We start from the raw sequence: 12,051 nt of genomic DNA, 5'->3' as shown, positions 1-12,051 counted from the left end.
TGTATGTATGTGTGTATACAGTATATATATTAGTTTTTTCTCTTGGACGTTATATTGAAGAAACGTCACAGCTCCTTTTTGCCTCTAGGCCTAACCCAGTTAATTTATTCATAGCCAACAAACCATGTTCTGTATGTATCAAATCCCAGTAAGGATATGGCTAGCTGATGAGGCCAGAACAAGGCCGAAATAGCGCTATCCTAGTCTCCCTTAATTTTAAAAATTCAGAAAAAACATGTGATACGTACAGAACATAGTTTGTTGGCTATGAATAAATTAATAACCACAAATGGAAAGCAATAGTAGGGCACAGATTCCTGGCATCGAGCACGTGGAGTTACCCTTGAGAATAATATTGAAGCCAGTATTTCCACTTAATGATCATTTTTGCAGATGGGGAGAAAATTTATTCTGTGGTCAAGGCCAGTAACCACAAAATGGCAAGGGTTGACCTCCATGCACAACTGAGATTTAAATTTCTTCTGGGGCTGAGCAGCCTTTTGGATTCAATCCCGAATTTTGTACTGGAGCACACAAGGACAGCATGGGGTATTTAAAGCAGTCCTGGGCTCTGGGAGTCGAAGGGCCGTCCTACAAAATGATGCAGCTGCTTTAAAGAGTCAGAGACAAGGTGCTACCTTCAAACTAAACTTCCTCTTTGGGGAATACCTGTATCGCTAAGGAGACTTCCCTATACTCTAATGCAGTGTTTCCCGACCTTGGCAACTTGAAGATATTTGGACTTCAACTCCCAGAATTCCCCAGCCAGTATTCGCTGGCTGGGGAATTCTGGGAGTTGAAGTCCAAATATCTTCAAGTTGCCAAGGTTGAGAAACACTGCTCTAAGGTCCCTTCCAACTCTGCTATTCTGCTTCGTCCAACTCCGTCAATTCTCATTGATGGCAAAGGGATTGGTGGAGAGGGGAGGAAGGAAAGTCAAATGCATAAATCCATAAAGCAACTTGGCGCCTCCCTCCCGCCCCTTCCTGGCATTCGTAAGCCCCGCCCACCCCGGGAAGACCCGCGAACATTCACACGACCACCCATTCCCCCGAGCCGCCGCCCCGCCCCCTCAGAGCTCCGCCCCCGCTCTCAACGCACCACGGGGGCAGCCTGCCCGGCAGAGGGCGCTGCCACAGGGCACGTCGGGACGCAGGTAGTGCTCGCGCACCACCCGCACGGAGCGGCCTTGCTGGCTCCGCAGCAGCAGCACCTTCTCGGTCCGCAACATCTCCGCGAGTAGGCGGGGCCCCGTCGCCGTCCCGCCTTCCGTTGCCGGGCAGTCCTTCCTGTTCTTCTGATTGGCCGTCGCCGGGGAGGGGGGGGGCTTACAGAAAGGGAGCGCGCGGAGGGGCGTGGCCGCGCGAAAAGGGCGTCGCTACTTCCGGTGCTGTTTCCCGCCAACGTGAGGTAAAAACCTGGACGTTGTTATCGGCGTCGGTCTCTCAGCGGGTGTCGTGCTCCGGGCGAAGTAGCGGGGGTGAAAGGGCTCCTTGTCATTTCGGATCCGCGAGGTGCTTCGTCCTCCTGCTTCCGCCCGCCAGCACGACACCCCTGTGAGGTAGACCGGGCGAAGCTTTCGTCACTTCCGCCCCCCTTTCCTTCAAGAGAAACAACAATCCTGTGAGGTGAGCTGGGCGAACAGAGAGCCCAGCTGGGAAGCCTTTTAGGGCGCTTCTGAAGGGAGGTCCCGGTCTCCCTTGTGCCAATTCAGTGCCTTCCCCTCTGGCCCAGAGCCCACCAGGGGTGGAGGGACTGGAGCCTGGCTCTCCCCTTTCTCAGGCATCCCCTCCACACGAAGCCCCCCAAATGGGGAAAAAAACAACACCATCACATCAATGTCAATTCTTAGCAACTCAACTTGGTTGACAAGCTGCGCTCAATGGAGCCGTGTGTTCATGGAGGTAAGTATTTAGGGGGTTATCCCAAGGTTCTGTCTTGAGCCCAGTACTCTCCCAGTAGCAATAAGACTTATAATACCACTTTACAGTGTTTTACAGAACATTCTGAGCAGTTTACAAATCTTAACATATTGCCCCCCAACAATCTGGGTCCTCAATTTATCAACCTCAGAAGGATGGAAGGCTGAGTCAACCTTGAGGGACTCAAACTGTTAGCAGTGGACAGAGTTAGCCTGCAATACTGCATTCTAACCACTGGGAAAGAAGGAAGATAGCAATAGCACTCAGGCTAATATACCACTCTACAGAGTCAGCCCCTTTGCTCCCAACAATTTGGGTCCTCATTTTACCTACCTTGGGAGGATGAAAGGCTGAGTCAACCTTGTGCCTGATGAGACTCCAACTGCCAAACTGCAGGCAGCCGGTAGGCAGTAGACGTAGCCTGCAGTAGAGGATAGAAGGGGAAATAATCAAATTTGCAGATGACAATGAGTTGGTGGGAATAGCCAACATCCAGAAAATGGGCTGAAGATTCGAAGGATCTTAAACATGACAGCTATCCAACAAAAGGCAACTCTGGGAGAAAAGTAAGGGTTTACACTTAGGCAAGGAAAAAAAATACAAATGCAGGCTGCATCAATAAATGGATAGTTTTAAGAACATGTGAAGTGTTGGTACTGCTTTATACCACAAGGTAAGATCACATTTCGAATTGTACTGCATCCAACCCAGTACAGCACTTTCTCCACCACCCCATCAGTCGGTTGACCTTGAATCCCCTGGGATAATTCGTGGCTGAGTGAGGATTTGAACCCAGGTCTCTGCACTCTTAGTCCAGCACAAAGAAAAGGGGGACAACCTCTTCTCCTAGGTTCCTGAGATCAAGACAACAAGAAATGATGCCAACTAATCAAGGAGGGAACCAAGCTAAAAATAAGGACAAATTTCCTAACAATAATTAATCAGTAAAATGGTTTGCCTTCAGAAGTTGTTGGTGCTCCATCACTAGAGGTTTTTAAGATAAGATTGTCCACAATGGTATAGTCTGCTTGAGCAGGGGGTTGGACTAAAAGACCTCCAAGATCCCTTCCAACTCTTACTTTGTTCTCTACTTTTGGTCTAATTCGTCCTTTCCTTTGTCAAGAGTAGAAGTCATGAAATAAATAATGCACAATAGCTGTGAGTTTTATGTATTTTATGAAGCTTTTTAAAAGTGTGCTTTTATGTGCATTTTTCCATGTTTTTAAACGGTTGTCTTATTCTTTATTGTTTATATTTTCTTTTTCATTGTTTGTAAGCTGCCCAGAGTCATATATCAGCGGAGGGCGACTAGATAAATTTGAATTGCTTATTTATTTGGGAAATTTATATACCTGCCCATCTCACCATATGAGAGTCTGACTGGCATACATAATTAAAAACACAAAACAGTACCATTTTAAAATTTAGTATGTTTTTGTTACAAAACAGATTTTACTCTTCATTTTTTTAAAAATACAAAAAATGAACCCAAAAAATCTTATGTTTTATATGTGTTAATAGTCTCTGGCTTAATCTAAAACAACACAACAAAATAACCCAAACCAAAAACATTAAAACCATTTAAAACCACAAAAATATATTTAAATTATATAACAAAATTCTTATCCTAGTTTTTTTTTATATACATAACTCAAAGTGGTGAACATACTCTGAGCATAATGTGAGTTTTCCTATGGGGGTACTCTTACCATACTGACACATACAGAATAATAAGTATAAATGTGCAAATGATTCTCATCTACAAAGGAATCAATGAGAAGTTCAGTGAGAATATTAAGATATTCATGAACTGGGAGAACCAATGTTTAACAAGGTTAGCCAGTGAATAGGCATAGCAACTAAATCAGGCAATGGGAACTTGAACACTTCTGAGTCTGTGCAGATAATCAAAACTGAAAACTGAAGTTTAAGGCTGGGTGTGGCTCACTCTTTTCTGCACTCTGCCCACTCTACTTTCACCCCACTCTGCTTGTCTGATCTGCTGAAATGAAACTAATCTCTGCTTGTGTTTACTTGAAGAAATAATCTGCTTGTGGTATTGTATACATATTACTACGTTTATAAAGAAGTTATGAATCCAGCTGAATCAGTCATCTGTGTGTGCTTTTGGAAACTGATTTTTCTTCAACAAACTGATAGAAAAGAAAGGAAGAGTGCTAGTGATATATTGAGAGGAGTAGGAGCAACTATATCTTTTGTAGGACGTGAGTTGTCTTTCTGATGAGTACATCCAAATGAAGTGAAATGACTACTGAGCCACATCAAAACTACAATTCCCTCCCATTTGTGAACATGGATTATAGCTAGAAGAGGACAATTACTTTAAGAGAAATTACTTTAAATCATGTGAACATCAGCTCCCAGAATGCCCCAGCCAATATGTTTTAAAGTTGCCAAGGTTGAGAAACACTGGTTTAAATATAAAGTTGAGTAGGAAGTGAAGAGGCTGTGCGTGAAAGTAAAAGGGATTATTTTTGCAGGAAAGCAAGATCCTGAAAGTGAGTAGATAATTAAGAAATTTGTATAAAATCTGAGATTCTTAGACCATCAATATACAGGTATATGACACACTAGCCAGTAATGAACTACAGCTCATATGGGGAAGGAGAACATGTTTGGCAAGAACTTTGGGAATCTTATCAGGAGAGCTAAACAAACCTGAAAGGATGAGGGGGGCGGGAAGAAATGCAGACCAAGAAAAATGCTGGATACTAGGAACACAGCTACATATCATCATAATAAGCCTATGCAAGACCAAAAAAACCCCAGTTAAAATTCTTAATAGAGGTAGTGCTTACAACCATTTGGTTTGTGACTTGAAAGTTACAACACTGGAAAAAGTGACATGGATATTTTTCACACAACTGCTGCAACATCCCCATGTTCACATCAAAATTCGGATACGTATGTATTTTTGGCTGTTGCAATGTCTCAGGGTTATGTAATCACCTTTTGCAACCTTTTGACCAGCAAATTCAATGGAAAAGCAGATTCAGTTAACAACCAAGTTACTAACTTAGCAACTGCACTGATTCACTTAACAGCTGGCAAGAAAGGTGATAAAATGAGGCAAAATTCACTTAACAACTGCCTTGCCTAGCATGAACATTTTGGGCTCAATTTTGGTCATGAGTCGAGGACTTCCTGTATGTGGCAGTGAGGAGACCAGTAAGCAATGATTCATCTCGTCTCTTGTCTCAGCACATAGACCTCGTTTCGCAAGCATCTAAAACTTGAGGACACTGAGAAAGTAACTGCAGCTGGCCCCTGCATTTATGACTGTGGCAGTGACCCTGTGCTGATTGACATTTCCTTACTTCCCAGCTGGCTGCTGATAAGGAGAGTCGATGGAGAAGCTGACAGTAAAATTGCAAGTCAAGGTCGCATGTCTTGCTTGCCAAGCAGGAGTAGTGACTCACTTAACGCCAAATGAGAAGTGATGTAAATCTGCCATAGTCATGTGATGCTTCGTATAGCGACCACATTGCTTAGTGGCAGAGTTTCCGGCCCGAAAAGAAATTGGAAGCTAAAATAATACTATGGAGAGTATCATACAATTACAGGTTATATTATAGAATTCTTCTCCAGGTAGAGATGTGACCAAACTCTATAAATCATCTCACATGTTCTCAAGATAGCAGAATACAGTGCTAATGGGAGACATAAAATACCTTGGTTTTAGCTGGAAAATACCCTACAGATGTCTCACCACATTTGCTGACAATAGTGTTTTTCAGAAGGGGAAAGGGAAAAACGAGAACCGGCTATCCTAGACTTAATTTGGACTGAAGAAAGGAGCTGATCAGTAGCCTGATGGCATCAGGGGCCCTGGCAAAAGTTGGCAGGCCATGTATTCAGACTCAAGAGCGAGAAAAGCTGAGTGGAATTAGCCGTGGAGAGGCCAGCTTCCAGTCAGCCCGGGCAAACATCACACAGCCTATTGAAGCTTGAAATCCTAAACGAGAAGTCAAAGAGGGATAGGAGAACATGGGAAAATATAGGCATAAATGATCCCTATGATAAGGGAAATGAAATGCTTTTAAGGAATCTGAAATTCACTGAGATGCTGAGAAGCAAAATGATCCATATTGGAAATAGACTCAGCAGGAATCCAAACAGGAAATTCAAATATGTCAAGATGGAACTGGGAAGAGTTAAAAGGGGCGTTTAAAGGGGTTTTTTTTGGTGGTGGTGGGGTTTGTCTGAAAAATAAGATGGCATAGCTATTCCTCAATTTATGAACACTTCTGGAGTCAGAATTTCCATTGCTAAGCAAGTCTATTGTACCTGATTTTACAATGGTTTTTGCCATTGCAGTTAAGCAAATCACCGCTGCTATTAAACAAAAAATGTGGCCATTAAGTGAATCCAACTTCCTCCATTGACTGCTAGTCAGAAGCTGGCTGGGACTGTCATAACTACATGCTGATTGACAGGCATCTGAATTTAAATCACTTGGGGGGGAAATCACTTTGATTTTTCCAGAATTTTCATTTTTAATGTGTTCCAAGGGAGAAAAAAGTGACAATAAAGGTGATTTTACCTTACTGACTTTAGAAATGCTGCAATGGTCATTGTGTGTGAGGAACAGTTGCAAGTCACTTTTCTCAGTGCTGTTGTAACTGTGAATGGTTCCTAAACAAATGGTTGTAAGACAAGGACTATCTGTAGAGCCTTCTTATTAGAAGCAGAATGATCCAGGTAGCTTCTGAGAGAAGCTTCTTAGTGGTCAGAACTTGGTGGTCAGAACTGTTAAGTGGTGGAACAATCATCCTAAGTGTGTGAGGGATACACAAACACACTCATATACCCACGACTGTGGCAGGAGGGTCCCAAATAGATGCTATAATCTAGATCAGGAGTCTCCAACCTTGGCAACTTTAAGACTGGTAGACTTCAACTCCCAGAGTTCCTCAGCCAGCAAAGCTGCCAAGGTTGGGACCCATGATCTAGATAGTCTTCTGTCCAGGAAGAGTTACTGAATTCCCAAACTAACCGAGTCCTTTGGAAGATGGGCGCCATATAAATTTTAATTAATTAATTAACTAATAACCAAGGCGTGCTCCAGATCTGTAAAGACCCCACCAACTCATACAAGCTATGATACTCTCCTGTTGCAGGTAATCCTTGACTTACAACAGTTTATTTAGTCACCAGTTCAAAGCTACATACAAAAAGGAATTATACTTTGATGTTGAATATTAAATATAAGTAAATGTGGATTTATTATTGGATAATTTTTTTTAGTTATTAGGAAAGTAAATATAAAAAGAAGGCAATACGGCCTAGATTTAAGAAATTGGAGATATATTATTAAGCACGTTAAAGAACATTAGCGGTAAATTGAATTAGAAGATTGGTTTTTCTGGATGATGAAATTAGAAAAGGAGGCAGCAAGAGATAAGCAGTATATACCGAAAGATAAGATATAATAGAATGGATATGTAATGTTTTTATTAACATTTGTGCTTTAAGAATATAATATATAAGCTGTATTGAAAGTATATAATGTTGTAAACATGTTTTTATTGTGGAGAAAAAATAAAAACACTTTTTGGCAAAAGTTGCAGCTGACCAGTTTTCACACATCCATTGCGGCATGCCCACCGTCGCGTAATCAAAATTAAGATGCTTGGCCACTGGTTCATATTGATGACTGCTGCAGTGTCCCTTTAATCCCCTTTTATGATCTCCTCCCATGCAAAGCCAATGGGAGAGCCAGATTCACTTAACAACCCTCTCACTGACTTAACAATGGCAGTTATTCATTTAACAATGGTGACAAGAAAGGTCATAGAATGAGGCAAAATTCACTTAGCTGTGTCCTTTAGCAACATAAATTTTGGGCCCAATTGTGGTTGTAAGTCAAGGAACACCTGTATTTTCCCTGAGAGAGACAATGCTGTTTTATTTCTGCATAAAAGGGCTTACTACTCAAGGAAAGCGGGCTGTTAAGAACGAACATAATCACAAGTTGCTAAAAACAGAGGCTGTCATTCTGAATGGATTAGTATCTTCCTTTTTGCTGGCATGTCAGAGCCGTTATGATCAATTATTAAGTAAAGAAGAAAAATTTACTGTGATATGCACAACTCTGATTTTTCCATAGACGTGCAGTTGTAATGTATCATCTTCTGACATTTTAATGACATTTTAATCTGGTAACTCCTTTCATTTCAGGTTATGTTCATGTACACTGTAGAAGCTCCCATCAACTCCCCCCCCCCATGCCAGTTACGAAAGAAAAAAATGCCTTTCCTTCCATATGGCACATTAAAAGCTATGCAGTCGCCCAACTCAAGAAATAAGCCAGGGAAGATGAAAAGGTTTATTCTGTAGTTGAAACACTTTTGTTTCCAAAATCATGACTCACAGATGGTGTATGGTGATCTAATGAATCTTTACTTAGAGGTAAATCCCATCCAATTATTTCACAGATTTGAAATGGCAATAGAGAGCCACAGATTATCTATCTATCTATCTATCTATCTATCTATCTATCTATCTATCTATCTATCTATCTATCTATCTATCTATCTATCTCTGAAACTTGGCAACTTTAAGACTTGTGGACTTCAACTCCCAGAATTCTCCAGCCAGCGTAGCTCCAGCGTAGCTCCAGCGTAGCTGGCTGGAGAATTCTGGGAGTTGAAGTCCACAAGTCTTAAAGTTGCCAAATTTCAAGACCTCTGGATTTAAGTGCATTTGCCAATAGTTTTCAGGATGTAATTTTCATAACCGGCACTAGGAGTCACCCTTTCCCTAGATCAGCCCTGTTGAATGAAGCAGAGAGATTCATTGGCCTTTTCTGATTTTTTTCCAGGATCCCCACTGCTTTCTTCAAAGTTTCCTTAATAAACCTGTAAGTTCATCTTCAAAATAAAAAAAAAATGCAGAAAAATACTGCTCTAGTATACATTGTCACAAGCAATGGCATAACCTATTAGATTCATAGAGAGAGAGATTATCCTCGTTCTACTTTTATTTTTGCTTAGTTTTTACTGTTATGTATTGGTTAAACAATTCCAAATTTAAGATTAAATTGCTGAACTCTACTGTTATACAACATGCAATTTGATACCTCTATAAAAGTAAAGGTTTGGTGACTATGCAAGTATTTGGCAACATCACATTTGTCATTCTGGGATGTTGTGTGTTTTAACTAATAATGGCAAATATTTGTAGCTCAAGGTTGAAATGGGTCCTTGGTGCTCTGAGTTTGGTTGTTGTCTTGCAGACATTCCATTACCCAACTGGGTAACATAATCAGTGCTAAGGTGGATTGGGGTGTGGAGAGAGAAAGGAGGAGGAGAACTATGGGTTCTTTGGTGTTCTGTGAGCTTAGCTGTTTTTCGTTTTGCGAATGTTTCATTACCCAAACTAGGTAACATCTAGTGCTAATGTTTTTTAACTTTCCAATCTAGCCTAGAGCTCTGCATACATCTTTTAAAATCAGTGCACTTGTCTATATTAACTTTTAAATTATAGCCCATGCATGTTTACCAGCCGATGTGCTCCACCAAATTAAATACCTTAAAATGTACTATATTATAATTAAGTGTATTGTTAAGCTCTTTGGCAACTACCTCAACCCAAAGTAATTCTTCCAAGCAAGATTCTCACAGGGTCTTCTTTAATGCCATCTATCAAGATGAAAAAGGATTACCAGAATTCTAGAACTGACTTATTCTGAGTGTCGAACTAATTTATTCCCTAGTGCATTATTGGTGGTGTTTTTCTTAGTTCCTCTCTAATAGCTTTGTTGCGAACCAACAAGGAGGCAATTCTTTTCACTGATAACAAAGGAGCAGGTGGCTGTTTACAAAACTGCCTCCTGAATTCTTATCAATCACTGAACTAAGTAACACACATAATGGAACCAAGCTGTTCATTTTCTTTAAAAAAAAATAATTTTGGAAAGGTGTTTCACAGTTAAGATAGCAGAATTGAAGGCCAATACAACATGGGAAACTCTTTTATTAAAATCATGTGTTGCATTATTTAGCCCATTGCACTATTGTAAACTCTTCCAGCATAATTCTTCTCAAGTATATCTTAGATTATCCTTATAGCCACAACTCATTTTGGCAGATTAGAAGGAAAGAGAAGCCCAAATCATCCTGGGAGTATCAAGGAAGGAAGGAAGGAAATAAAATTGGAAATGAGTCACCACCAGCAACTTACCTATTATATCCAAATAGCTTTTACATTCATTAGTAGTTTTTCTGAACATTGGCATTGGCAAAAATATGAATAGATATAAGTGGAAATACCTCTGTGTACAGATAATTCTTGACTTACAACAATTCGCTTAGTGACTGTTGATGGGATTGATTTAGAGACTAGTGATTGACTGAAGAATTCTGGGAGTTGAAGTCCACAAGTCTTAAAGTTGCCAAATTTGAAGACCTCTGCGATAGATGGCTAAAAGGAATTGGCTCGAGTTTTTTTTAGTAGCCTTTGCAATGTAATTCTAAGGAACCAAACTCAGTCAAGAGACACCTTGGGCCTCAACATCGAAGTATTCTATCCATCCCATAAATATTGGGATGTTCTAACTGGGGTTTCTGCCCAGATAAATATAGTTCTGAAATATTCAGACAATCCTGGCTATCTCAGGTGCCTTATTCCTTGAATATTGGTCATAGAGGTGTTTAAGCTTATTTTATTCTACATCTTACACTTGCATTGTTACAAGTGATAATCTGCCTGTAAGGACAACTTCAGAAAATCAGAATTGCAAGTAAAATGTAGGGAGGATCTTTTTTCAAAATGATAATTGGCATATACAGCTTTTTTATAGCACCACAGAGAGAAACAAAAACATTTCCATAACCACTTAAAAACAAAAAAAAAAGGGGGGGGGGAGACCCAAAACAAGTAATTTGTAACAACTCCTGTTGAATAAACTTGTCTTTGTTGGCACAGAATGATGTTTAAACTATAAATTGGCCTAAAATTCAGGCAATGGGCATGGATATTTACACAGCTATTTTTATAAACAATTCCAACTATTAAAGATATTTGACTGATAAAATCAGTAACAATAAAGGTAACACAGCTTCGGTGCTTGAACTACACATAAAAAGCGATTGGAAGAATACAGTATTGCCAGTATTTTTATTTCAGTACTCTGGATAGTTTTTCCTTTATCCTGCAAACTTTCTATTGTCACCGGTTCATTTTTCTGCAGCCCATAGAGATATTTGGCAGGCTGGATTTCAGATGAATAAAATAATATGCAAAATAGACATATGTTACGATGCCTAATATTGCACGTGTAGAATTTAAATTTTCCTGGTGAATAATTTTTGACCGTTAATATTTTTTTTGCACTGTAAACTTCCCCCACCCCCCGCCTGCATCTGTTGTTTGCTTTTTCTTCCAAAAGGCGGTGGGGGGGAAATGCAGTTTGTGCTGACAAACTTCTAAGTAAGCAGGTAAAAATTAAATGCTTACAAGGATGAGGAGGCACAGAGGAGACGGCACGCAGATTCTTTGCTGAGCCATGTCGCTCTGCTTGCGTTTTTAAAGGAAAGAGGGTTTTTTTGCTAGTGCAAATGCAAAACAAGCTCTACCAGGCCTGAGATTTTTGGCAGCCAAAGAACAGGAAGGTCAAATGGCTTGCCAGAGGTCATCCATTGACTTGAATGTCTTTGACAGGACAGCAGCCAAATTTCCCACCGTCTCCTTGTTCTGATCTGTTGCCCATTGGCTTTCTTAAATACAGGACTAGGTTCTCTTTTGAGTCGTATTTCTTTCTTCAAGCAAACTATTTTTATAGAGTTTTGCAGTAACTTAATATATCCTGCAATGAAAGTCAGAGGGAGATATTGATGGCCGCCTTAGCATATTTTGGTGCAAGGCCAAGAACACCCCTAGGGGAAAGGTACTTATTCTGCGATGGAAGGGTTCCCACATTCTCAATTCTCCCGGAAAGGTTATTCCTTATTATTATGATGCCATCGTCCGCTACCTTCCATCTTCCCATCCCCCAAGAGGCGAAGGGCATCCATCTTAACCACAGGGCTTGTTAACATAAAGCCATCTGACTTTATTTTCAGGACCTGATCTTTGTCAATGACAGAAGCAACACCAAAGAGGAGCA

At 40.5% G+C, this 12,051-nt stretch overlaps 1 protein-coding gene across 2 annotated transcripts in view; it reads right to left on the bottom strand.

Annotated features, from left to right (window-relative positions):
• DIS3L (DIS3 like exosome 3'-5' exoribonuclease) overlaps positions 1-1,559 on the bottom strand; it is a 44,846-nt gene extending 43,287 nt beyond the window's left edge. The window contains exon 1 of one of the 2 annotated variants that reach the window (XM_070762074.1): positions 1,102-1,559. In XM_070762074.1, coding sequence (XP_070618175.1) covers positions 1,102-1,231 — 130 coding nt within the window. In that variant the 5' untranslated portion in view covers positions 1,232-1,559. The remainder of the gene's footprint in view (positions 1-1,101) is intronic. The other variant, XM_070762075.1, reaches the window with a different exon arrangement.
• Between the last annotated feature and the right edge of the window lie 10,492 nt (positions 1,560-12,051).

The sequence above is a fragment of the Erythrolamprus reginae genome, chromosome 10 (assembly GCF_031021105.1).
Source record: "Erythrolamprus reginae isolate rEryReg1 chromosome 10, rEryReg1.hap1, whole genome shotgun sequence".
NCBI classification, from domain to species: domain Eukaryota; kingdom Metazoa; phylum Chordata; class Lepidosauria; order Squamata; family Dipsadidae; genus Erythrolamprus; species Erythrolamprus reginae.
Note: the sequence above shows the minus strand (reverse complement) of the source record. Positions and strands in the feature narration are given on the sequence as shown.